General features: G+C 48.5%; 1 protein-coding gene across 2 annotated transcripts in view; it reads left to right on the forward strand.

The window, feature by feature from the left end:
* BCAR3 (BCAR3 adaptor protein, NSP family member) overlaps nt 1-27023 on the forward strand; it is a 109320-nt gene that overhangs the window by 53983 nt on the left and 28314 nt on the right. The window contains exon 1 of one of the 2 annotated variants that reach the window (XM_045547507.1): nt 6435-7239. The exons of the other annotated variant lie outside the window; for it this stretch is intronic. Coding sequence (XP_045403463.1) covers nt 7156-7239 — 84 coding nt within the window. The 5' untranslated portion in view covers nt 6435-7155. Of the gene's footprint in view, nt 1-6434; nt 7240-27023 lie in introns of those variants that run through there. 2 annotated transcript variants of the gene reach the window in all.

Here is a 27023-nt window from a genome sequence, read left to right on the forward strand (position 1 = left end):
CCTGCTTTCACAGGCGGGTAAAGCTATGCCAACAGCTGTAAGGAACGGTGACACTGCTTGCCTCAAGGCTGTCTATACCCTCCGCTTTCCAACCACAGCCCTGCCAAGGCCGACTGTGTCCAAGGTACCCAGCCAGCCGGGCGCTGTGTTTGTCCTCACTCACGTCTGTCACCATCAGGATATTCTCACTTCCCCCCCTGCTAGCCTGAAAGTCTTTCTGGATCAGTAGGAATTTTTAGGTTACATAAATCTTTGAGAATTTGGTAAAAGTAATGACCCTTCTCCTCAGTGAACAGATACACAACAGTTTGTGTGCAATTTACATCAGTTCATGGAAGTCTCAGTCCACCCCCAGGGTAAGAGCTCCTAGGCTAGACTGATTCTCGTAGCTACTTTGGCAGGATACAGAATCATCCACGATGTCCCTCAGGTGATAATGCCCAGGATCAGCTTATGACCTTGGAAAAGGAATATTTTCCCACTGAAATATTTAGCTCAGGTGGCTGGAATTTGCTTGACAACAGAGGAGAGGGGATTAATAAGCCCATTTTCTATCAAGGCTGGAATGGGTGGGGTTAGCCTGACTCCACCCCAGCTTCCTGCCTGCCTTCCTGGGGCTGGTCCATCCACTCAGGCATCCACTCAGCCTTTCTAAGTGGAGATGGTGGGGTGGCTTTGGAAGATTGCACTGTGACTTTGGCACATTCCTGCCATTAGGGGTTTGATAGGAGGAGGTCCAGGCAGAAGCAGTATCTGATGGAGGTGGGGGGGGTGGCCCAGACAGAGAGTCTAGAGAGGGCAGCTGGGCAGAGGAGCACAGCACCCAAGGAGCCATACCAGGCATAGTTCTAGTTTTAGAAATGGTTGGTGTCAGATAACCCAGTAATGTGGGCCAGCAAAGTATGAGGGAGTCAGGCATTTGGGGGGTGGTTCTCTGGGTGCACCAAACACACAGTGAAAGATCTAGTCCCAGGGCTGGACTGGAGAAGGAGGCAGGCTGGGAGAGCGAGGATTCTGCAGGGCATCCAGCCAGGACACGGGCTGACTCCAATTCTGCAGCCAGCTTGGTACCAAAGGAAGGGTGCCACCCAGGCCCCATGGGGGAGGGGACAGCAGGATCCCCAGTCAGATTGGCTCTGACAGAGTCTTACTTACATCAAGAGCTTGGGTAGTCGTGGATAAACCCAAGAGTCCTCTGGGTGAGGGCCAAGTGGGCAGAAGCTGGGCATGTACACGCTGCCTGTTAACTCCTGAAATGACAAAGACTCTGGAGTAGAAAATCATCTGAGACGTCTGAGCAAGTGTGATTAAAACCGTATGTGTAATTTTAATATGCAGTTTTTAAATTTAAAGGCTAAAATATATTTTAAGGCTAAAAACCTCTAAAACATCTGCTTATAATTCCCTGGCTTTTAAGGTTCAAGAGTTTCCTAAGTATACGAGCTGGGATGCAGTCAGTGGTCGGTGGCCCAAGGCGTGGCTCCTGTAGCCCAGCCTCTGGGTGGTCCTGTGCGCTGCAGGAGCAGCAGGGGAGACAGGGTGTGTGGTCCCTCCCTTCAAAGGGGGATGGAAGCTCGCATTTGCTGAGTGCCTACTATGTGTTGGGTGCCAGGTTCTTTCTTTATGTGTCTTCTCACTTGATGCTCGCAATAACCTGGTAAGTTTAGGGAGGAAACTGAGACTCAGAGAAGTTAATTCCCCAAGGTCACCCAGCTAGCTAGTGGTCCAGCAAAGACTTGAACCCTCCCTGGCTCTCCCTCTACTGTCCTACCCCCAGGGTATGTTCCAGACCCATTTTGGAGACATGCAGATGTCTGTCTCACAGCTCAGTTTTGGAAGATGCCAGTTTGTGGAGGTGCTCGTGAGACGGGAGAACGAGTGTCAGGGCAGATGGGAGAGGCAGCTGCTCCTGGCTGGTGAGGCTTCCTGAGGGCCTTGCAGATGCCCCCGGCCCATCTCTGCAACGCTTCGTGTGGGAGCGGCTCCGCGGGGCTTTTGTGGACATTGCCTATTAGTTACTTACATAGCTCATGCTTCTCAAAAGTGGAAGGAAGAGGAAAGAGAGAAATGTACAGCAAAGAAAACCCAGGAACTGAGGTGACAGGAGAAATAAATGACTGCTCTGGGTGTGAAGCCTGCATAGTAGGTGTAGTGCAGGAAGCTCGGGAAGCAGGTGGCAACTCGTCTCAGATGGGTAAGACTCCAGGGGTGTATGGACAGGCTTCAGGGAATACAAGAATATGAGGATTTGTTTGAAATTTTATGTAAAGCTTTGCAAGTGTGTGCCTTTTGCTCTAGAGGGAGGGCCCCATGGCTTTCACGGAATCTCAAAGAAGGCCAAGACTGCCAGGTAGGCTGAGTCTACTGATTGAGAGGCTGGGATTATACCTGTGCATGTTCTTTTAATTTTTCCTAAATGCCAAAAAACAGAAAATTGAGCTTGTGTAATGTGGGATTTCAGGAGTGATAGCCAGCGAATAGGTGGTATCGGTGGGGGTGTAGGGAATGGGCTTGCATGTGACAGTGTGAGAAAGCAAAACCAGGGCAGGCTGCCTAATTTTGCTTCACATTATTCAGTTCTGCAATTTTAATAGCTAGCTAGAGAAACAGAAATTTGTAAAGGGAGACATAAGGCCCAGGAGAGAGAAATCTGTTTGTGAAGACTGTACTTAGTCTCTTTGTTTGTGTTCTATGCAGATCAATACCACTTCCGGACAGAGACCATTTAACAGCCATACTCTTTCATCCCCTTGAGGAATCTGGGGAAACTGTCAGACTGAGTTGTCTATAGCAGATACTCCTAAATGCACCCTCTGTGTGCACCAGGGCAAGTGAACGTCTTGACCACAGCAGTGCACAAAGGGGCCCAGAGAGCTCGGCCAGCATTGCCCACCCTCCTCTCATCAAGTGCAGCTTACATTCCCTTTGGAGCAAGAAATCAATTGGATTTGCATGTAGGGAAATGTGTTGAACTGTCTTTGGCAGCTTCTGTAGCTGCTTAGCCTGGCCGGAAGAGGAGGTGACGTCTTGCCCAAAGCCCTCTCTCCTTCCCTCCCTGGTCTCCCAGCTCTCCCCACTCAAGCCTTCTTGCTCTTTGTCTGAAAGTGTGTCTTGCAGATGCATGAGCTCCTGGCTTATTTTTCAGAATCAGAGACAGGGCAGGTGCCTGGAGAAGCCTTGGGAGTGGGGCTTCTGATAAAACCTCACACTTTTTCTGCCCAGGAGTTCCCAGGCACCTGCCATCTGCTATCCAGGGAGCTGGGCCCTCGGGGGGCATCCTCGCTGTGATGTTAGGCTGGTGCCAGGCTGGGCAGGTCCAGGCTAATCTTTGCCCCGTTTCTAGGGTGTCAGGAGAAATGGAGGTGGTTTTGTCAGCCCCACTCCCTAGCTCATTAAAGCTCTTTGTTTACTGAGAGCCAGGTCACTGGGGGTTAGTGGAAGCAAAAAGCATTGATCTTTGGAGGAGAGGGGGTGGGATGGAGAATCTCACTAGCTGCCACAAGAGGTTTTGAGCTGTTTTGATCAGGACGGTTGGTGCCCCTCCCTGCAACTTGATGTTTCGTGTCTGTTCACTGTGGGCCTTGCGGCCTCTGCCCCAGTGCCCTCTGGCCATGGGTAGAGTCACTGCCCACAGGGCTACTTGACAGTGACCCTGGGTACCTCGGTGTAAGGCCTGGTGCCCTGATTCTGGGGTGGCTTTGGGGAGGGTTTTGGGGCTACAGGCAGTATTTGTTACCCAGTTGCCCTGAAACAGAAAAGCAGACATGTGGTAGGCATATCTTTCTCCTGCTGTCTGCCCCCTGCCCCTGTCCCATGCCCTGTCAGAGAGAGGGTCTACCTCACTGGGGGCCTGATCTTCTAGCGGGGACCGCAGCACTTTGGGAAAGGCACTCTGCACTCGCTCTCTCTGACTTCTCAGCGAAGGGCTGCTGCCAACAGGAAGCCTGTGTCTGTTGAATATGGCTGGCAGGCAGCCCCTGTTTCCATGGTTACTAAGTAGGGCAGGTTAGTATTAGGGCTGTCCAAGGAAAAACTGGCATCGAGGGAAATGCTTGTGCTGGGGCCCTTCCCTGACCTGCTTTAATCCCCTTCCCGGACTGGGGAGGCAACATTTTACCTGAAGTAATAGGGATTCAGGGTCCACCTGGCCGCCCAGCCCTGGCCTCCTTCACAGGTGTTTGCGGTGGTGCAGAGGAGCGAGCCTCCCAGGTGGCCAGAGGGGGGCACTGGAGAGCACTTTCCAGAGCCCTGTGCTGCCTTGCTGGGCCGCTCCTTCCCTTCCTCAGTCCCTGGGATTTCACTGGACATCATCCCTTGTCCCTAGAAGGGCATGGTGTTTAGAAAACTCGGAATCCAAATTTGATTGGTCCCAAATCCCATGTACCAAATTATCAGAAAGTGACCCACTGCTCCAGGTCACAGCATTTTCATGGGGCTGCGTGAATAACAGGTTTAATTGCAAGACATTAAAAGAAACCCTCTTATTTATTTTTCCATATGATCAGATACCAGGTTCTGCAGCCATGGGCTGGAGTTTCTGCTCCTTTGTTCTCTGCTGAGTGACGCACCATTCTGATCCTCTGTTTCTTTGTAACTAGAATAGAATCATCATTGTGGGGAGAATGTGGGGGAATTGATCAGTGTGAGCAGGAGACATTTAAAAGCATAACAAGTCAGTGAAGGGCACTTTGCAAATTCATGCAATTATCATCTTTAGTTGCGATAACAACATGTTATTTTTGTCTCTCTGCTTGCCCAATGTGAGAGAAAATTGATTAAAACGTTTGAGTGCTGCTTCAGACATTATTTTTGGTGTAGAACAAAAATAAAAGGTGCTTAGGAAATAGTTACCTAATAAGATTGGCCTATTCTTTAATCCTGTTGGAATGAATTCTTTGGGCATTTTGGAGATATTTCTTAGAGCAAACAGGGAAAGCCTCAGGTGACAAGAGCTGTGATTCTACAGTGATCTGAATGTCTTTTGTTTTTACCCTGGCTCTGGATCACGTTACCACATAATTCTATGTACTTTACATGTCTGAGTTATTTGCATATTTACTTTTAAGAATGAGTTTTCATTCACAATTTCTGGGGGAAGGATATCTGAAATTCAGAGACTCTTGACCGACTGATCTGACTGAATTTCTGGGAGGATTTAAGGAACTGCTCTCTTCCCTTTTCCAGGAGCTGGGATGGTGTTTTTCTAGCTTCTTGGGGGAGTTTTTTAGCCTGAAGGAGTGTTACTTTCTGCCAAAGGGCAATAGCAGGTGAAAACTCTGCCCTTTCCCTGGTGGCTAATGTCCTGATTGATGAGTCATCTCCACAGAACTGGGGGGATGGGCCCAGGCTGCTCACGTGGACTCACCCTTTGAACCCCATCTAATAGAAACACGGGTGAGCCAGGAAGTGCTCCCTCAGAGGCACAGTCCGTGGACCTTGGCGGACAGTACTGACCCACTGACTGGGCGATCTTCAAGGCTCTTCCAGCTCAACAGCCACTTTGAGTTCTAGCACCTTGGTGTGCTTGCTTCCAGGTGCCCGAGTGGGCTGCCCAGGAGTGCCAGGACTCCAGACCTGACCTCCAGAGTCACGAGGGGGAGCAAGGGAGGACACCCATTGAAGGAGCAGAGAGGAAGGCAGCTCTCCAGTTGTTTCTGTGGGGACGGAGCCTGAGTGGCTCCATCCCCACGTTTGGCATGTTCGGGAGGCCGAGCCTCTGCCCTCCAGTGGCGTGAGATCTGTGGCGTCTGTCCCTATTCACTGCAAACAGTTCCCTGTTTTTACAGGCAGACTTGACCTAGTCCAAAGGCCAAGGCCTCCTGAGGATTTGACACTGATCCATTGGATATTTCTCATACCTCCCACATGCCTCATCTGGTATTGTTCCTTTCTGGACCGAATAGGTTCTATTTCTTCCTCATTACAAGTTTCTGCCTGTGTGAAGTTTTAGAAAGCTTCAGGACACATTCCATTTTTGAATGGCCGAAGCCACAAAAAGTTAATATTTGAAACAGTAGGAGAGGAAGAGCTACAGGCAGAAACCTAGATTTGATTTTAAAAAACAAACAGATAAAAAACAAAAAAAAAAACAGAATTGTTGAGCATCCACTATAACTTGAATGAAAGAAGAAAAGCAATAGCTTCCCTCAAAGGTATTTTGAGGCTCTTGTGGGGTGTAAACACCTCGCACTGAAGGGGATCTAGGAAGGCCTCACTTGGACACATTGGATGCAAGGGTTGCATGCCAGGTCTAGGTTTGGCAAAGTGGACAATTAAAGTGAAGTATTGAAAGTGAAGCAGGGGCGTAGGACAAGCAGTTGTGTCAGAGCCACACGCAGTCCTGTCCTCCCAACAGACTGCGCAGTCAGGTGGGGAGGGCATAGGGCGCTCAGGGTGTTTGCTGACAGACTTGCTAATTAAACACCAAAAGGCAATATTGTGTTGCCAATAGTGATGGCTGTGCCAACGTTATCAGCTGCAAACTGGCTGCCAGGAGCATCCTAATTAAAAATAAACAGCTCTGGAGGTGGGCGTGGGAGAGTGAGGACAGGGATCCTGCCTGAGTTACTTAGGACATCTGGAATTGCTCCTAGGAAAGTCATACCCTGGTCACTTTTAAGCCACCTCCTTTTCTCAAAAGAGTCTCTGTCTCATAACAAGGTGGTGTGGTATGTACAACTTGCTCTGCTTCCCTAAACCCCTGGGTGTTGGGGTGACAAGCAAACAGACAAAGCCATTGGAAGCAGATTGCATGGTGCTGTTCAACCCCAAGAAGGAAAGGTTGCCTGGGGGCTTAATGATTTCTGCTGGGTCTCTAAATTGAGGGGGACAGCTAAAGCCCAAGGCCTTTTCTAAGAGGGGTTAGAATTTCATCAGAAAGCAAGTCTGGTCACATGAGAATTTCTGGCACTGTGTGCATGGCAGGCTGGACACTAGCCTGCCAGGATTGAGTGAGTGGATCGTATTGGCTTCGGCAGAGGGGAAAGTCCCAGACTGGCCTGGGAGAAGGAGCTGACTGCCTGCCCCGCCACGGACTGCGGACTGCGAGCAGGAGCAGCACAGCTGCTGCGTGAGGCTGGGGCTCTAACGTCCCCAAAGCCTCTTTTCTTTTAACCCTAAGGAAAGTGTGTGGTCCCTGGGACCGAAGACCGAAAGATGCCTAAGGAATGCAATGCTTTCCACGCTGTCTCGGCAGCTCTGTGCTGCTTCTATCACCGCAAGTCTTTCATTGGAGTCAAGGTAGGTGTGGTTTGGAGATAAGGTACATATTAAATCTTTTGGGGGTTCCTGAAAGCGTTAGTTTTCTAAAGGGCACTAGAAAAGGTTTGCAGCTCGCTGGATGTAAGGACAGAGGTGGCTGCTTTGACTGATGCTTGTCCATGAGTTCCTAGTGGTGTCCCTCCCCTGGGAGCAGAATCCAGCGGCCGAACAGGGCTCCTTGTCTGTTTTGGGACGAAGCTGTTTTTCAGGACACTTCCAGTTTCCTTGGGCTGAAATTTTACACCAGAGTAGCTCAATAAGACAGAGCGATCTTTCTCTCTTTGTTTCTGTCTCTCTTCCCTCGTTTGTAATGAAAGTGAGGCAGCCAAGCCCCCTTCTCTGCTTAACCTGCTGGTCCATGATATGTCAGTAAGGTACGTCACGTACAGACACCAAAAAACATCTTTCAAATTGCAGCCAGCCTTCAAAATATTTCAGGGTTCAGAGCTGTCTTTTTCACTGCTCACGTTTTAACCTTTGTTACGAGACAGCGATGCCAAAGGCTTTGTGTAATATGTCAATACTCTATTTTGATGAAAATATCCGGAGAACCTCCTTTGACTAATTCAAGATGAGGGCTGTGTTCTATGTTGCCTGGCTGTGATGCACTAAGAATTAAAATTAATATAGGCTTTCATCGATCTTGGGGTTTGCCTGCCTTGGAAAAAAAGCGTGTTGGCCCCAGCCTGACTGTGGACCTCGGTTATTCCTGGGAAACAGGAGTCTGAAAGCTCTCAAGGAATTCTTCCCACCCTGCAGCAGAGCTCCCTCTCCTGAGGGACTGGCTTGTTCATTGCCTTTGAAAAGGCTGAACAGGCTTGTGATGTTGCGCTGCTCTCTTCTCAGTGTGCTTAAAAAAAATAACTCAGGAAAACTACCTGTTCCTGGGAGAAAGACCCCTCTGCAGAAAAATAGACTCTGAATGAAAAGAGAGTGGGCTTCCTCTGGTTGGAGTGTTGAGACCAGCAAAGTTCAATCATCCAGCAAAGTTCATTTTTGCCACTTTGTCAAGAAATTTGATGGAGGATGAGTAATCATGGGTTAAAAGTGTTCGCCTCCTGACTTAAGAGCCCCTTTCTGTCCTGGAGCCCAGAGGAGGGATGCGAGGACCGTGTGGTCGCTGGCCTGAATATGGATCGTTCTAGCACGGGGCAGATGAAGTCATGCCATTAACAGTATTTTAAAGCTGTCAAAGATAGACCAGGAGGTCCCAAAGGGAATGGTGCACTTCAGGGATTGGCAGTAGGTTTTCACTCTAATAGAAGTCCTTCCATAAGCCAACTTCTGCTAATTCAGAAAAGTGCAACTCAGCATTTGGTATGTGAGGAACCAGCCCATCAGTATTTGGGTCTGAGGGATGAGATTCTGTTTGGATACCCCAGTGCGTCGGCAGTTATGGCCCCAAGGCCTGCGTGGTATGTAGTAAGGGCCCCAGAATGTGCACAGTTAGTTGAACTCCCATCATTCAGCTTATCCCTTCTCAACCTGTCTACCGTGGCCAGTCTTGGAGGTTGACTGGTGGTGGAAGTGCCTTCCTTTCCTCCCTACCCCAGTTTGTTGCAGTCTTCGTGGCACAGAGAAAGGACCTGATCTGCTCACGCACCGGAAACTGGAGCCTCAGTCCCAGCCTAGGGTTCCCCAACTGCACCCTCAAGATGAGTTTCCCTGTTCTGTTTTGCTTAGTCTGTTACTTGGGAAAGAAATCTGCTCGTACTTTCTCCCTCATCCTGCCAATGTTGCCCCAATGATGATGCCGAATTGCTTTATTGACTCCCACTTTAATTAGGGGTTCCAGATCTTGCTGCTCATAATTAGTTTCCGTTGCAATTAGAGTTTCAAAATTAAATTGGGATTGATTGCCTGATAGCTAAGAGGAAATAAAGCTCTAGTTCTTGACCATGTATGCTGCTTCTCTTGGCACGAATTTCTCATACCAAAAATAACACTGTGGTAGCCATGGTAACTTCCTATTTGGTCTAATCCATATCATCTCTGGAGAAAGTAGGATGTTATTAATAGTGTTTGTTGTATGGGAAGAAAACTAAAAATATCAAAGCTCCTTCATTACATAGGAGACCAATTATACACTGGTGCTTGCAGGGAGTATGGTCTTATTTGCAGAGGTCTTACGGAATTTAGGATGTATTTAGGGGCCTCCTAGGGACTTATGCAAAGATCCTGGAGATGAATTAAATGGGAAGCCAAAAAGTGGAGAGCAAGGATCAGAGATATGCATACATTGCTGGCCCTCATAGAGTTGAGGCCAAATATGAGATGTTCCAGCCACGTTAAGGGTCATGACTTTAACACCCTAAAGGGGTTCCCAGTAGAGAGTCATTTCATAAAAAGACCACTGAGTCTTTTCTCTGGGGAAAAAAGGAAAGTATATTTTGCATAAGCCCAATGGGAAGAAGCTTGAAACGAAGATATTCCAGATACGTGACATTAATAGACATACTCAAGTGTGGAAGTCCCTGCATGTTGACTGTAGCCCCATCCGTGCATAAACACTCCGTTAGGTGGGGTGGGATTGGGGTGGAGGTGGGTGATAAATGACAATTGAGACATGGTTCCTGTCTTCAGAGGACTTACCACAAGAACACGAGGTCATAGTATCATTTCATTACATTTGCAAAAGGCTTTCCAGTCTCTGGTTTCTTTCACATATTGTCTCATTGGAGTCTTAAAACAAGCTCTATGAGTTGAGCAGGGCAATAGTTTACCTTTTTAAAAAAAAAAAAATTTCTTTTTTTAGAGATGGAGTCTCACTATATTGCCCAGGCTGGATTTGAACTCAAGCAATTCTCCCACTTTAGCCTCCCAAGTAGCTGGGAATACAGGCGCACACCCCTTGGCCCACAGTAGTTTATTCTTTCCACAGAGGATAAACTGAGGCTCAGAGAAACAACCTGCCCAGAATGATTTTGTGGGGAACCAGGAATAGAAATCAGATTTTTCTGGGCGCAAGCCCAGTGTTCTTTCTGCTATACCATATTAAGACAATCGAAACCTGAAACAAGATGAAATTGTAAACCTTTGTACTTTATTTTGCCGTTCTGTTGGAAGAGAACAGTGTGAGCCTCAGTTTTTAGGAGAGCTTCAGGGAAGGAGGATGTTGGACTGGTTTTTATAGAACCTTTTAAAATTTTTCTTGTTTTTTTTACAGGGTTTGGGTAGACAAAGGAGAGGATGGTATGAGGAAGGCATTCCAGTCTAGGGGAGCAGCAGACCCATAGCTGGAAGATAAAAAAGACACTGGCATTGGCAGAAGCGCCAGGGGCCAGGCCTGCTCAGAGCAGTAGGTTCCCAGGAAGTGTAGTGGGTGCCACACTCAGGAAAGTAACAGAGGACTTTGGGGTCCAGGCTGAGGAGTTAGAAATAATCCCACCAGCCAGGCCTCCCTTACTAGGAGTTAACAGATGTTTGAGGCAGATTTCCACATGGACTTTCATCCTGGTCACATCCTCAGTTCAGCTTAGGCCCTGATTGTGGTGCCTCAGATGTATCTGGCCTTTGCCAGGTGCTGGGGATCCAACAGGTGAGACCCAGTCCCTGAGCTGAAGGAGTTTGGGGTCTGACTAGGGAGATGCGCTGCAATTCCATGCTTGCTGGGCATTCAACAGAGATTTATCAACGACTGAATGAAGCCATCCTGTATTGCTGATTTGGTGGTGCTCTCTCCAGAGGGTTCTATGGCCCCCCAGGGGCACTTGCCTGGCATAGCCTGGGCTGGAGCCAGGAGGACCAGGGAAGGCCTCCTGGGGGAGTCTGGAAGAATTAGTAGAAGTTGCCCATGGAGGGAGAGGAAATGGCATCCCGGGTAGAGGGCGGAGCAGGCACAAAAGCACAGAGCTGTGGGGCGGCCAGGTGTGGGCAGGGAAGCTCCAGCCCAGAAGCGGAGAGTCAGCAGGGGCAGCTGGTGACAGGACCACCTTGCGGTACCCAGCGAACTGCAGAGGAAATTTGATAGGAAGCACAATGGGTCACCTTTCTGGGGCCGGCACCAGGGACAAACCTTCCGCTTCTGGCCCCTCGTGTCTCTGATGAGCAGTGGATGTTAAGCTTGTACTGTGCTGCCAGGAAGTGCCATATAGTGGGAAGATCTTAAATCATGTTGTTGCTGTTGCGGTTATGTTTTGTTTTGCTTTAAACCATTTCCCTTACCCTGAAAAAAGTATTCGGAGCCTCACTGAATCCACATTGTAGCCCGAGGCGTCACGTCTGCCCATCCTAGAGTGCGCCCCCGGAGCTGGGTTTCCTGTGGAGCGGTCTGTCTGTCCGTCCTGGGGAGCCTGCGGCGCAGCAGCGCTCTCGCTCATCTCCCCTGTGGCCGATCCTTTGGTCTGTCTGTTACTGTGACAGCTCGGGGACCAGCAACACATCCCTGCTTTGACAAAGGCCTGAGTCGCCTTTGCCGGGGGATGGATGTACCCTCAGCACAAGCTGTGCAAGGTGGAAAAAGCCCCATGGAGAACGTCTTTCCAAGTGACTCGCCCCTCCTCATGGCGGCTGCTGGTTGCTCATGTATGCCTCCAGCCCCCCGAAGTCCAGCGCAGCTCTTTTTGAGAGACTTAAATGCATTCCATTGGCATCTGGGAGCTGCAGGGATCTGGTTTCAGCATCAGGGGGAGGATGTGCTTGACAGAGGCTGTGTCCCAATGCCCCCTTCCCCAACCGACCCCGGAGCTTAGATCCTGGCCGAGGACTTGTTTTTGTTGGAGAGACCTGAGCAGGAAGCAGAGACTGGACTGGGATCCTGGGAAAATTCTGTTAGCCGACTCAGCACCTCCTGGACTGCAGAGATTGGCCGTGCTAAACACTAGGGGACACGCTGGAGGGTCGTCGTGCCCAGACCACAGAGGTCTCTCTGCACAGCCGATGTGAGGGGCCAGCAGTGCCCAGAGGAGCCAGGTCTGCCACGGGTGGGAAGATGTTGTCAAGGATAGCTCGGGAGCCTTTTAGCTGATGGGTATTTTGGGGGTCCCCAGAGACAGCAGAGGAGTCTCAGGCTGTCCTGGTTGGGAAGGAAAGGAGTGGCTCGTGAGGTTGGACGCCACTGCGTCACCTCTGTCCTCACCTGGATTTCCAGTGCACGTCCACAGCCCAGGAGCCCCTGTTGGAATCTGGCTCTGGCCATGAGAATGTTACAGCTTATAATTCTAGCTTATGAAGGAGCTAAGACCAGTCTTTTAGTTTGTATGGAGAACTCCTCTGCCCAGTGTCTGCTCTAGGTACGTGGGTGCGTTTATAAAAGTAGTTATATAGAAAGGACTGCCGAGCTAGCATCTGGCTTCTCAGTAAGATGGGATTTGAGGAACCGAACCAGCCTCCCAGCTGGAAGGCATCTGTTCGTCCCCCTTCCCTGCCTCGCCCCTAGCACATGCACTGAGGTGCAAAGGCAGAAGGAAGCACAGCCAGCTGTGAGATGTATTTAACCCAGCCCCGGGTCAAGGACTTCCTGGAGGAGGTAGCACAGTAGCAGCTACAGGAAGAAAAGGCACGGGAGAGGGAAAGAGCATTCGGGAACTTCAGGCTGAAGCTGAGGGGTGGAAGGAGATGAGCCTCGAGTGGTGGGTGGGGACCAGCATGCAGGGCCTGTGTCTAGGAAGAGGTCAGACTTTTTTCTAGGGGCAGTAGGAGCCAGTGAGCAGTTGAGATGGGGAGTGGGGTGAGGGTGAGGGGTTGGTCTCTATGCAGGATGAGTTTGAGGAACACTGACAGCATCCTTCCTAACTCATGTAGTGTCCTCGGCTGGGCCCTGGAAGCCTCCCAGCAGTTCTGCTTGTCCTTGTTCAGCTCACTCCCATTTCCCTTCCTCTACCTTCTCTTCAAGCCTTGGCCTTTTTAACACTCACGACAAGATCTTGTGTCTCACTTCACAGCAGCAGTTAAGGCCACCATCAGCATGATCTTTCCCATCCCCACCACTGCCCCACGAGCTACAGCTTCAGCCACATCCATATCAGTGTCCCTTGCTTCTTCCTCCAGCCTCCAAGGACGGAGCGTCCGTCTCCCCAACCGGGGCCAGCCTGCCACCTGGGCCCATGACCGCCCCTCCTCAAGGACTCTCCGTGAGTCTCTCCTCTTCCCGGGGACCTTCAGTCTCTCTCTCTCCCACACTGTCCTCAGCTGATGAACGTGCTCTGGTCATTCCCATCCTGAAAATCACCCTCGTTTCCATGTCTCCCTTCCTGGTCCCTATGTGCCCCCACCCCCAGGCTGGTTAACACAGTCTTTCCTTCCTCACTGCCGTCTGGCTGCTCAGCCCCGTGTGCTCCGTCAGCCACCTGCACTTGGCACTGTTGACCATTCCTTCCTGAAACTCTGCTCCCTCCACCTCCAGGACCCGGCCCTCTGTCTGTTCTCCTGGGTCCTTCCTGGCAGTCCTCCTCTGTCTTCTTGGGTTTCTCTTTCTAGTCTGCCTCTTAAAAAGCCCTCTTCTCGTGCTATATCGCATCACTCAGGGGGAGTCGGGATAAGATGCCCCTCCATACTGAGGATTGCCACCCTGTGTCTCCAGTCAGCCTGTCCCCACAGCACCCGGCCCCACGGCCTAGTGAGCAGCTCCACGCAGATGGCCCAGCAGTCCCAGCTCTTCATCTTCTTCCACAAACCTGCCCTCATGCTTCTGTATTGGTGTTGGTGGCTCAGCCATCTTTCTGGAACACCTGTGCCTCTTCCTCCTATTCATTTTCCACATGTAACCAAGTAGTAAGACTTCATGGTGCTACCTCCTAATTGTCGCTCTCATCTGTGTCTTCTTTTCTGTCCCTACCACCATTATATTGATTCGGGCCTCATCGTCTCTTGCTTGGAATTCTACAGTAGCTTCCCTACTAGCCATCCAGTCCCCTAAATCTTCATAGGAGTCATTACCCTTCTATTTGACATCTCTAGAGATGGAAGTGTACTGTGTCCTTAAGGCAATGCATTCCCATATTGGAACAAGTCGAATTGCTAGGAGGTCCCATCTCATTTGAGTCGAAATCTGTGCATCTGCAATGTCCACCTTGTTCTGCAGTCAAATGGGCATAGTAGCCCTTCTGATGCACATTTTCCCCTCCAGACTGTGAGCGTGTCTATTCTGAGTCTAAATCAGTTGGTATAAATGGGCACCTAGAAATAGGATACGAAGGATTCTGGATTAGTTTCTCTAGGGAGTTGAACCAAGAATACTTGACCTGTCCTCTTGGAACAGTAACAGCCCAACCCTTCAGATATTTCAGCACAACCCTCATCTTCCCCTTAAGTCCCTTCTGTACAGGCCAAACATTTCCAGTTCTTTATATACTTTGAGAGACTTGGATTCTAGTTTTCAATCAAATCCTAACTCTAAGTCTGAGCAAGTCATGAAAACACAGGGCCTTGGTCATGTTTTCTCCTGTGTAAACATTCTTGTTAGCTGTTTGCTCCTAGGAACATTGCTTGGATTCAGGAGATCTGCTTTGTATTGTATTGAGTGTCATGTCCCTTTCCATGATGTTTAGCATGGTATTTGCATTTTCAAAACATTTGTTAGGCCGGTTGCACTGGGTTACACCTGTAATCCTAGCACTTTGGGAGACTGAGGTGGGAGGATTGAGGTGGGAGAATGGCTTGAGGTCAGGAGTTCAAGATCAGCTTGGGCAATAGCAAGATCCCATCTCTACAAAAAATTTTTTTAAATTTAGCCGGGCATGGTAGCACATGCCTGTAGTCCCCACTGCTCGCTGCCCATCTCTACAAAAAAAATTTTTTAATTTAGCCGGGCATGGTAGCACACGCCTGTAGTCCCCACTGCTCACTGCTCAGGAGGCTGAGTCAGGAGGATCACTTGAGCCCAGGAGTTTGAGGTTACAGTGAGCTATAGTGATGCCGCTGCACTCCAGCCTGGGCAACAGAGAAAGACCCTGTCTCAAAAAAAAGCAAAGCATGTTAAACAAGATACATGGGTGTCAAATGCTGTCAGCTCCTCTGGGAGAAATATACCTTTCAAGTGAACTGTGAGTTGTGTATTGAAAGTGGTGGAGTTGATATTTAGCCAGAACCCATCTTGTGATGAATCGTTTAGTTTCACTGCAAGCCTACTATGTACTTAGCACTGACACTTTGTCCAAGAGCAGAGTTCTAAGACAGTTGTTAGTCATGGTACTGTTTGGGAGAGAAGGAATTTGAAAGTTATTTATTCCATACCCCATGCTGGAAGACTATCTGAATCTTTGGTTTTTCCTCTGTGTCTTTGATATATCTTGTTTTTCTTTCCAATTATATCTCCTAACGTCTTTTGACTACAGTGCATTTTATTGGTTCAGTAGTATCTCCTTCATTCAAAATGAATAAAGAAAAGGATAGTATTTGAATAAGCTGATTTTGATTTTCTGACATTCTTATTGAAGAGCAAATAGGACATCTATTTTGGTGAACAGCTATGTTCTAAATCACTCACAATTTGCATTAAGATGTTGAATTAACAAGGTTCAATTACCAGTGGTCAAGATTCCTGGCTTGGCTCTCCTTGCATTCTAAACTCTGGTGAGCTGGTTTTCAAACCCTTTTATTAGGGTCTGCCTTAGCCAGGGCAATCTCTGTTTGTTTCATTCTCTGTAGATGCTAACAAAGCACTACTATTACTGCATGTAATCTTGCTGCCAGACTCAATGATTAATATTTCACTTGCATTATTTCGTTTAACCCATGTGTCAACCCTGTGAGAATGAGAGAAGTATTATTGGAAGTCACTTGAGGATGTGGTTAAAGGGACCAGAGTGGTTTAGAGGGGGGGGGGGTTTGTAGGTAGGATGGGTATTTAGCTTTTATTTTGAAGCCCTTCATTTTGTCAGTCCAGTAAGTGATTAAGTGGGACCAGTGACCTTTGGCCTTCATCTTCAGTGTGGCACATCCAGTTTCTTGTTGAGAGGAGTCAGAATGCAGGGCTGCCTCGTGGGGGTGATTTGGATGTGTGCTCCTCTGTGGGCCACGCCAGGAACTTAGGGCATTCAGCGGGGCAAGATGTTAATAAATGGCCTATTGGAAATCACATCATGTTTCAGTTTAGCTATTAACAGGGGAAGGTGAGACACCCCCCACCTCACCCCTTGGAGCTGAGATTTGATGAGCCTGTAGGTAAATAATGCTTGGTCAGAGGGGTCGGAAACATGGTGGGCAAACTCACTGGGGTCAGGCAGGGGGGGAAGGAGATCTCATGGTGAAATGCATGCATTAAGCAGTTTCACCAGTGTGTGGGTAACCTTTGTGAAGAAAAGAAGCCACATTTGTTGGTGTTAAGTGTGCTGCATTCTGTCAAGCTTAGAATTCCTCCTGAAGTTTTCAGACCAAAATCAGTCGTCTTCAGTGAGAAATAATTTGCAGTCCCTTGGTGTTCCATCAAAATAAAACTGAACTTCAAAAGCAATAGTTCCTTGATCCGGCAGGATGGGAATGTGTGAAAGAGACCTTGCCCAGAGAATGACTGGGGATCAGAGGTAACAAGAGTTTAACATCAAAGGATCCATGGGCACCGACTGCAATGATTCTAATGTAATTAGTTTGGCATGGAGGATCAGGTTACTGCTGCCTGCTTACAGCGTGTTCTGCTTTAAGACTCCAATCTGCACAAATTAAAATTAAATTAGTCTTTTTAGTTTGCACACATGGATAGCAGAATTTTAATGGGAATTTCTTAGACCCTTGATAAGCAAGGAATTCCACAGATATCCTCTTCATAATTCCTATTCATGGCTTCTGATCCTCTTTTGATAAGAGTTTGATAAGGTTTGATAATGAATAAAATGAAATCTCTTGGATTTGGGCTCTCTAGGGATTTTGACAGGTATTTTCCTGTCTGCACTAGAGTCTGATGGCCCTTGTATCATCATTCATCTGTGAAGAGGAAAATCACATACAGTAAGAAAATGAAGCATTTTAATTTAACAGCAAATTGCAAATCAGTTTTTAATGGCACTGGAGTGGGAATCTGGCCTATAGTGTGATAAATTACACAGGTCTAATTATAAAATGGTAAAATGGCATCAAAACCCATCTGCAGAATCTTTGCTAAATATGAGATTCTTTCTAGGATATGGAAAAGAGAAATTTATATCATCAAGGTACTTAAACATTAGCATCAAATTCACTGAAGTGTTTCAGAATGCCAAAACTTACTGAGATTTTTATGGAATCTCCTTGCTACTGATTCCTTTCCAAGAAGGGGCCAGACCCCTTGCTGACCCCAGATGAGACAGAGAGCACTAAGAATGTCAGCAGTGACACCCATCGTTTATTGCCGTACGTTCTCCTCAAATGCGCTGTCTCCTCAAAAAGGCTGTGACTGCTTTCAGGACGCGACGTCCTCCTTCCACTATGTCTGCGCCTCCCTCCACTCGGGCCGGGTGGCGCGGCAGCGTCCAGGAAGTCCTTGGGTGTGATCGAAGACACAGTGTTGCAGTGACTGTCAAACTCTTGCTTTAAAATTGACCTCCTGACTTTCTGCAGAACTGTGACCACCAGGGTGAAGTATGTGTGGGTCAGGCTACAAAGCCTGCTTTGCGGTATTTGAAGGAGGCAGGGGCTCAAGTGATGCCGGAGGTCCTCATCTGTCAAGAGCCCAGCACCTAAACGGCAGAGAGGCCACAGAACACACCCAGGGCCTCCCTCTGCTAGCCCATAGAGTGCCTTTGTGTGCGTTAGAACAAGGCGTGCTTTCCTCAAGACACTTTGTTGCCTTCTGCCGGGCAACTGTTGCAATCACTACCCGAATCTACAGCGGCTCTGTATGCAGGCTCCCCGCGGAGGCAGTGCCACTGTGCTGTGCCCTCCTGGACTGCTGGCCTGGCCGCCGTGGGGCCCTCGGGTAGGCTGGGCAGAAATGCCGGTGCCTGTGCTCCCATTTGGTTTTGTGTATGAAACAGGGGTTATAAAATTTGAATTTGATTTTTCTCCCCTCTTTGGACTTTTATTTACAAAGTTAATTGTTTATTTAAGTGAAGGCTTTGGCTTTAATCACAGTGATTAGCATAAGAAACAATTCTAGCACCCCAGTTGGAAAAGTGGAATTGGTGGATTCAAACCTTTCTTCATTTATTTTGGGATTATAATAAAATATTTTTAGGTATGCCACAAAGCCAGCTAATGTCCATTAAAGGTGAAACAGAACCAATGTACTAATTGTTTCATCACAAAGCTTTAGAATTGCCACAAACGCCACCCCTGTTCCTTCTCTTCTAACTCAGATTAAAAACATCTGAGGGTTTATACTAAAAGTTACTGGGCTTCAAATTTGTGGGAAACTGAATTTTTATCTTTTGGCTACAGGCAGGGTTTAGAGTGGTGGAAGTAATTGGGACTTTTTCATTTGGGGGGTTAATGATTAATTTATGCACATTTTCAATTGTGAAAATACCAGTTGGGTCTTTAAAAGTCCTTTATATACTTTGGAATTCAGTTATAAACTTGGCCACTGCTTGAAATTTAACACAAGGCAGCGATTCAAAGGGGCTGAGTTTCTGAATTCTCCAAAGAACTTCATTTTTAGGTGGCAAGATGATGCCAAATGTTGCAACTTCCTTCAGAGTGAGGCTTCAAAGGGCTTTGTGTTGTGTTTATCAAAAGTACACTTTTGGGGGGTTCAGTTTCTTTATATGTTTACAACATTTGTTAGGGACAGTGGTGACCCAGGACTCGTGTCATCACAGGTCTTGCCAGAATTCAGTGGATTTGAGATGAGCGTCTGTCTTTTTGGACCCTCGCATCGTCCCAGCATGGGCCACCGGATGCCTTCGCACCCTGAGTCATTGGAAGACGTGGGCTTTGCTTAGAAATTAGACCAATTCTACACTGTGATCTCGAACTCTGGTCAGACTTGTAATTTGTCTGTGATCATAGTTTCTTGGTAAGATTTCTGGAAAAACCTGACCAGTGGAGTTGTTTTATACAATTTGATAAGAGGCCTGGGCTGTTGTTGACTTCTCCCTCAATCTAATAAACTGTTCCAAGGCTGAAGAAAGGAAGCTTTCGTGTGAGAGCCCTGGAGGCATTCTGGGCGTCGTGGCCTGACACTCCTAACTAGACTGTAACAGCCCAGCAGCCTGCTACCTTCTCATTCTCCATCTTCCCCTCCTCCTCCTTTCACGCAAACATTCCCGTCTTCGTTTTCTTCATCCAAGCAAGTTAGTTTCCAGCCTTGATTTTAGAATAAGTAAATGACTAGAAAATCATCTCAATTTTTAAAATTCAGCAAAAAATTTATCAACAACTAAGTGTCTAAGGCCCTGAAGGAGACATAATGAAAGTACAAGGACCTCTCAGCCTCTTGCAAACGTAAAACTTTCTTGTACTCACATGCTGGGCTCTGTCACCTGTGGACTTGTGGCTATGTGAACCACCTAGAGCTAGCTGCATGGACTTGTTAATATTGAGATATTTACCTACAAAGTGCTTGACGCCAGGCGACAGCAGGTCAGCTTCACTCTGCATCCATGGAACCATTTAGTGCTACTCAAAACCCCAATAACTATTGACTTTGAACTGAAATAAAGAGAATAAACACCTGTGCCTAAGTAGACATTGACTGTTCCAACTTCTAGCTTAGTTATTCCATTACAACTAAAGTCTCAAAGGCCAGATAGCTCTAAAACTTTGACAGATTTTATAAACTTTTAAAAAAAATTCTCTAGTGAAATAACTTTCCATTTTTCTGCTAAAAGCGATCTTTGAAAGAGGGTTCAAATTCCACACTGTTTCAAGCAAGTGTCCACTGTGTGCCAGGCAGGGGACCAGGTGCTTTATGTGCGTTAGGTCATATAGTCCTGTGAGGTGGGAATTGTTACCCCTGCCCCCGTGCATACAGAAACAAGCTCAGAGAGGTCTGGAAACATGCCCAAGCTCACTTGTCGCTGACCACCTTCCAAGCTCTCTCCTCTTCTCCATACCCAGTGACGAGGAAGCTGCTAGATGAAGGGCAAGTAAGTAAATGTGGTTCCAGTCAATAAGTGTTTACTGGGCACCTGCTGTGTGCCAGGCACTGGGCTAGGCTTTGGGAGCCAAAGGCAAATAAAGCACGGCCTCTGGTCGGCCTTCAAGGCCCCTGCCTGCCTTGTCTAACTGCCCCCCCGGCTGCACCCCAGTCCCCGGGCTGGACTCCAGCCAGGCTGCACAGTCTGCATCTCTGCAGATGTGTCGCTGTCTGCCGGACCACACAACAGGGAATGGAGGAGAGACAAAAGGGATGGTGTGTTCCGGGAGCCGTGGGAGGTCCCTGTAACTGGGGCCCTGTGTCAGGACACATTAGCAAGTTAGCTTGGGCCCAGGTGGAGAAGGGCATCACCTGTCTTACGAAGAAGGCTTTGGATTTGATCTGTAGCCCTTGGAAGCATAACCAGTCTTTCTCTAGGTCTCAGGGCAGCCCAAAGACCCAAATAATATCCTGATAATTTTAATGCCCCCAATCTGCTGACTTGTGGGCCCCGCTTTGCCCATCTTTCCCACCAGTCATGTCTCTGACAGTTATCTCTGGGGGCCCACAGGGCTGCCTCACGTTTGCATGCACAGCTCTCTCGTGAGCGGGGCCTCCTGGCAAGTTCAGAGCTGAATCGTGTGCATGCAGGCTCAGTGTGTGGCAGGGGCATGGGTCAGCTCTCTGGGGCTACAAAGCTCAGGGATCTGGGGGGACAGGGCAGGGTGGGGGTCTGTGGCCCTTAGAGAACAGGCCTGAGCTCTGGCAAGAGTGAAAACTAGACATTAGAAGCCCATTGATTTTTTTTTTTTTTTTTTTTTTTTTTTGGTGGGGAGGCTGAAAGAGACTCTGGATTTCATGTCAGCTTTAGCTAGGGCACCCCTGGAGTAAAATCTCAGAGCCTAGGGTAATATGCTAAGTCTGGTGACATTGTAGGTGGCAGGTTGTAGGACCAGAGACTGGACGTAGGGAAATCATTAGAAGACTATTTCGGGAGTTCTAGGGGAACAGAACAGTAATCTGATTGTGGGGATTAGCGTGGGGATTGGTAAGAGGTAGAATCAGGAATTTCTTGATGGATGGAAGCCGATTCTGAGGGTTCTAGTTTGGGCAATGAGGGCAAAGGAGATGCCAGCACCTGGGAACAGAGGTGAAGAGCAGATGTCGCAGACGGTGTGAGTTCAGTTTATCAGTATCGACATCTGAGCCCTGAAGTGGATTCTGGTAAATGTCCCTACCAGGCCCCAACCCTAAGGGCTGGGAATGGAAATTCCTTCATCATCAGCACATTTCAAAAGACTCCAACCGCCTTGTGCCTCCAGGCCCGGCCCCATCCAGCCCATTCAGCACACTGCAGCCAGATTGATCTCTCTAAAAGCATCTAAAATCTCTTCCTGGGCAGAGATTGTCAGTGACTCACTATCTGGAGTGTCACGGTCTAAACCCTCTGTCCCCATTGTCAGGCTCCCCTGGGCTGATTCCTGCCTTCCTGGATCAGGACTGTGTTGGTCACAAGTGACAGGGATCCAGTTCATACTAGTTTAAGTCACAAAGGATGTACATGCCAGGGGACACCTTCCATCTCTTGCTCCTCTTCTCTTTGGTTCTGATTTCATTCTCTCAGCCCACTTGATCCACCAAGCAGGAAAAAGGGGGCTGAAGCAACTCCCATATTTGAGTCTCACGATGTTTTCACCAGAATGGGACAGAGTGTCCTCTTCACTCAGCTCCACTTAGGAAAATCCCAGGAAGAACTCCGCCTGGGCCAGCTTGGGTCTGGGGCCCGCCCCTGGGCCACCCAGTGATGGTCAGGAAGGCGGGTCTGAACCACATGCTTGAAGTGGAGATGGGGCTCTCCTGGGAAGCAGAGGGGGTTCTGGATATATAGAGAACATATATATATAGAACATACCCATTGCCCCACCTTCGCATGCTTCACGCCCTCCTCCCCAGGCAGAACCTCCATCCAACCAAGCCCAGCTCTTTTTGTCTCTCTTCATTCAAATACCCCAAATACCCCTCCTGACTCTCTCCTTAAGTTTCATCCTCAAGATCTAACCCTGATTCCACAGACCCTCCTTCCTCTTCCCCACCCTGTGAAGCTGTTCCCAGAACACACCCGGGGCCACATGACTGTGCTCACTTTGGCACAGGAGGAAAGCACAGGACAAGGAGGTTGAGGAACTTGCCCTGGCTACAGAGCTGGGAGGGGCGGGGGTCGCTGGGCCGGCATTCCGTCTCCAGAGCTCCGCTGTGTTAAACCGTGTCTTTGCGTGTGGTCTGCAGGGCGACTGTGCCCTCCTTGAGGGCAGGGACCAGGGCATCCTTCCCCTGCCGCAGCCCAGTGCTGGGCACACTGCTCAGTCATAGTGACGGTCCCAGCCTCTGCAGTCGTCCCTTTCCACCGCCGTGCCTGCCTGGGTCTTTCCTGGTGATCTGCACAACTTATTTAATAACATCCTGTGAACTGGGAATCTTTTCTTACAGGCAGGGATAGAGTAAAATAAACATTAATTATAATGTAGATGCCATCTTTTTCTAATTCTGTGGTGTCCTGCATGCAAATGAGTGTCCTGCAGCTTCCTCTGGGAGTTTCTGACAGATGCACAAGTGCACCCCTCCCTCCTCCCTTCTCAGGAACTGAGATCTCCCGCGAGTCCAGGCCCCATTGTTGTGCTGATTTGAAATGCAGGCTCTGGTGCTCACGCAGGAGACCCCAAGCTCCGGTCCTCCCAGGCCAGAACGGCTTTTTCTTCCTCAGAGAGCTGTTGAAATGTGGGTTTCCGTGTTAATCGAGGTTCCCAGCACGTCCGCGGAGCTGGCTCTGCGCCTCCAGAATGTGTTTTCCAATCATCTCCGGGGCTCTGGCTATTCCAGCCTGTCAAGACCGGACTTGCAGAGGCCTGTGGGGCTGCAGAGATGTTCTTTCCAGATTCAGAGTGGTATGTGTGATTTTCGGAGCTGGCCCCAGCAAGCTAGGACCAGGCCCCTCCGCATGACCAGCCAGAGTGCTGGGGTGGCGGGCAGTGAGTGAGGACTGAAGAAACCTGTGGCAGGTGGCCGCCAGGCACTCAAGTGAGCACGAGGCTGCTTTCCTTAACTGCTTCGCTCCCAAATACCAGCCTTCCTGCACCTCCTGCGTCAGACCTTGAACATGAAGTCTGCTTGTATTATAGAACCAGAGTAGTAGCATCCTGATATGTGTCTATAACGACAGTTACAGTTAGTGCTATGTGCCAGGGTATGTTCTAAGTGATTTACAGATACCAACCCATTTAATCCTTATTAGTATCTCATGACATATTATACCCATTTTGCAGACTGGGAGCCTGAGGATCTAAAGAGAGTCAATGTTACTTGCTCAAGGCCATTGACATAGGCCCGTAGATTGAGGTGGCTCTTAAACACTGCTGTAACACCTGTTGATGATGGAGTTATTAAAATGCTAGAGATAGGAAAGATGTAGCTAGACTCAGATTTCCACAAAAAGCATCAATTATAGTAACTTAGGAATTTTCTAACTTCAGTGTGGTTGGACGAGTGTGAGCCTCATCCACCCCCTGCATTCTCCGTGTTATCAGTTTACCTATGTCTCAGACCCCGGTGCTAATGACGGGGGCTCAGATGAAAGTTTAGAAGTGGAGCCTGTGAGTGGGTAACCGTGGTGCAGCAGTTACTCACCCTCCCCTGCTTCTTTTCTTTCTTTCCTGCTCAAGGGATGCTTTTTACTTACGAACATGGCACCTCTTCTGACTTCCCCCCTCCCCCAGAAAGGAATACTCTGAGATCCCTGGTGGGTCACGTTCAGGCAAGCCTTGGGGTAGAAGATATGGGTTCTGCCTGCATCTTTGTCTCTTAGAGGCTGTGGGTGGATTTGGTCACTGGAAAGAAGTTGGCAAGACCCGTGGGCAGAAAATGTTCTTGATCCAAAGCCGGGCAGCTTCCTTCCCTCCGGAGGTTGAGCCCACAGCTGCCGTGTGGGGTGGCGCTCAGGATGGCGGGAGCCTGTGCTGAGGCAGCGAAAACCTGACCCTGTCTCTCCCGCTTCCCTGGACGTCACCTCCTTCCCCTCAAGACAAGAACCTGGGGAAACAAGAATTAGACATGCCTTCTAGGAGTAATGAGGTTCAAATTCAGGGGCAAATAGAGAATTTGATCTGGGAGAAAAAGTTGTCCTGCCATATAATGTGATCGTTCTTAATGTTCATAGCATTTGTGTGAGAGCCTAATTATGCATGAGTTTGCTTGCTGTCTCCTTCTGCCTGGCAGTTGAGGAACACACAGTCCACAGGGCCACTTTCTGAGAGAGCACAGCTGTGGTACTTGCTCTGGGCGTCCCAGCGCCTGCCGCCCATGCACTTGGAGGGATTGAGGGTGACTTGGGTCCAGTCTTTGAGGTACATTGAATTCAGAAGACGGCTACAGAAACAAACGTGAGGGAGCTCGAAAATAGAACTAGGAGAAAAGACTATTGGAGCGGGATGGATCTGAACGATGTGCTTGTTCCTCTTCATTTTCCCAAGATTGGAAGCAGTTGGAACACTGGGGCCTGGCCCCTTATTGTGTCTCTTCTCATGCACAATTCTGGGCTATGCAAATAACAGTTGCACATGAATGTTATACGAGCGAATGCAATGTGTATCTCTTCTACTCTTACCTCAGAAGTGTAGCCTAAAGAAGGCAAGAGGTTCTTAGGGCATTGGTAAAATCAATTCGAATTTAGGTTAATCGGCCAGGTGCACTGTCTCATACCTGTAATCCTAGCACTCTGGGAGGCTGAGGCAGGAGGATCGCTTGAGCTCAGGAGTTCAGAACCAGCCTGAGCAAGAGTGAGACCACATCTCTACAAAAAAATAGAAAAATTAGCTGGGCATGGTGGCATGTGCCTGTAGTCCCAACTACTCAGGAGGCTGAGGCAGGAGGTTTGCTTGAGCCCAGGAGTTTGAGGTTGCTGTGAGCTAGGCTGATACCACTGCACTCTACCCAGTACGACAGAGTGAGACTCTGTCTCGAAAAACAAAGAATTTAGATCAATCACAGGACACTGATAGCTGCACAAATGGGATGAAATGTTTGCTGAGGGCAGAAGTACTTTGTATTACCTTAAATTACTAGAATTTTCTTTGTAGCCAAGACCTAAAAACTAGCTTAGGCCATGACCAAGATGGTTGCATTTCAGGGGAAAATTGAAATTCCTAGCCAGGTGTGTTGGCTCTCATCTCTATTCCCAGCAGTCTGGGAGACTAGGTGGGAGGATTGCTTGAGGCCAGGGGTTGGAGATCAGCCTGGGCAACATAGACCCCATCTTTACAAAAAATAAAATTAATCTGGGCATGGTGGCACACGCCTGTAGTCCCAGCTACTCAGGAGGCTGAGGTGGTAGTATTACCTGATCCCAGGAGTTTGAGGCTGTAGTTAGCTACACTCATGCCACTGCACTCCAGCCTGGGCAACAGAGTGAGACCCTGTCTCAAAAAAGAAACCAAATTCTTCTCATATGCCAGCAGAGAAGCAGAAGGGTGCACTGTCACCAAGAATTCAGGCTGTTTGGGCGAAGCCAGTAGAATTCTGCCAAATGTCATAGACATGTGGCCAGTTGGGTGAAACAGGAATCTCTTTTCTGGTCCTAAAGAAGCACAAATGTCAATTACAGTGCTCTCAAAGATACAAATGGATACATTTTGCCACAGTTTCTTATATGGTCACTTCTCACCAACCATGAGGTTTACAGCTCATCCAAATACTTATCCATAGAGGCAAAATGATAGTTGTTATAAGGTCAAGGTCTCATAAAATACAGGCAGCTGGGAAAAACAGAACTTGTGTTAATATATGTGATTAAAACAGTATGCGAAAGTTCTAGGAGGCACCCACACCCAAAATAGCCACTATTGAATCATGAGGTGACCCTTTGTGACTCTCTTGAATTGCTGTCTTTATTGTTGGAAGATGTTGCCCATGTCACACGCCTCACTCCTTTCACTGTGCCAAGACCAGCCCTCACTGGCTGGAAGTAGAAAGCCCTTTGGCCATCACTTTTTCACCGAATCTTCTTCCCTCCCTTCCACTCCTCCCTCCCTCTTTCTCTCCCTTCCTCTCTCCCTCCTTCCCTTTTAAAATACAAGTCTAGGCAGTTGTGTAACCTCCAGGCTCTTCACAAATTATGCAAGACCTTAAGGGCATGTTCTCTGAAGTCTGGTCTTCCGTCCCAGATTATCTGGAAGCCTCGCTAGCTCTTACTAACCTCCTTTCCTCCCCTCCCTGGGTGCCTCCCTACAGTCAGTACCCCGACTCCCCAACAGCCCCTCGCCAGGTCTGCAGCGTGAAAGAGCAACTATTCAGGATTTTCCTGTTTTATCTAAGGAGTTAGGACAGAAGTAACAAGATAGCTGATTTTATATTTTCAGTATCGAGTATAAAACAGTATTATCTCCAAACCTGAAATGAAAGATTCATGCATATAAAACGCTAAAAAAAAAAAAATACCCCTTGTTGTCATGAGCAGTGCTGAGCAAGGGGTGGGGAAGGGGAAGGTGTGGTCTGGCATCGGGGCATCAGGAGGAAAGAAAACGTAAATATGGAAATGGCTTCTTGGATAAGAGCAAATGCATTTTCAGTGAAGAATTACATAAGACCTGCTGTATGTTTTAAGACCTCTACGTTTTCAAAGCTCAGACCAAGAAGTGGGCCCAGGGGGCAGCACGAGGGGCATAGGCGGGGCACACAGACCACCTGCCAGGGCGGCTACACAGGGGCTCTGGCCACAGTTTCGGCTAAGATCAGCTCAGCCGCCTCTGGCAGGAACACCCCAAATCACAGGCTTCAGTGAGAAAGG

The sequence above is a fragment of the Lemur catta genome, chromosome 3 (genome assembly GCF_020740605.2).
Source record: "Lemur catta isolate mLemCat1 chromosome 3, mLemCat1.pri, whole genome shotgun sequence".
NCBI classification, from domain to species: Eukaryota; Metazoa; Chordata; class Mammalia; order Primates; family Lemuridae; genus Lemur; species Lemur catta.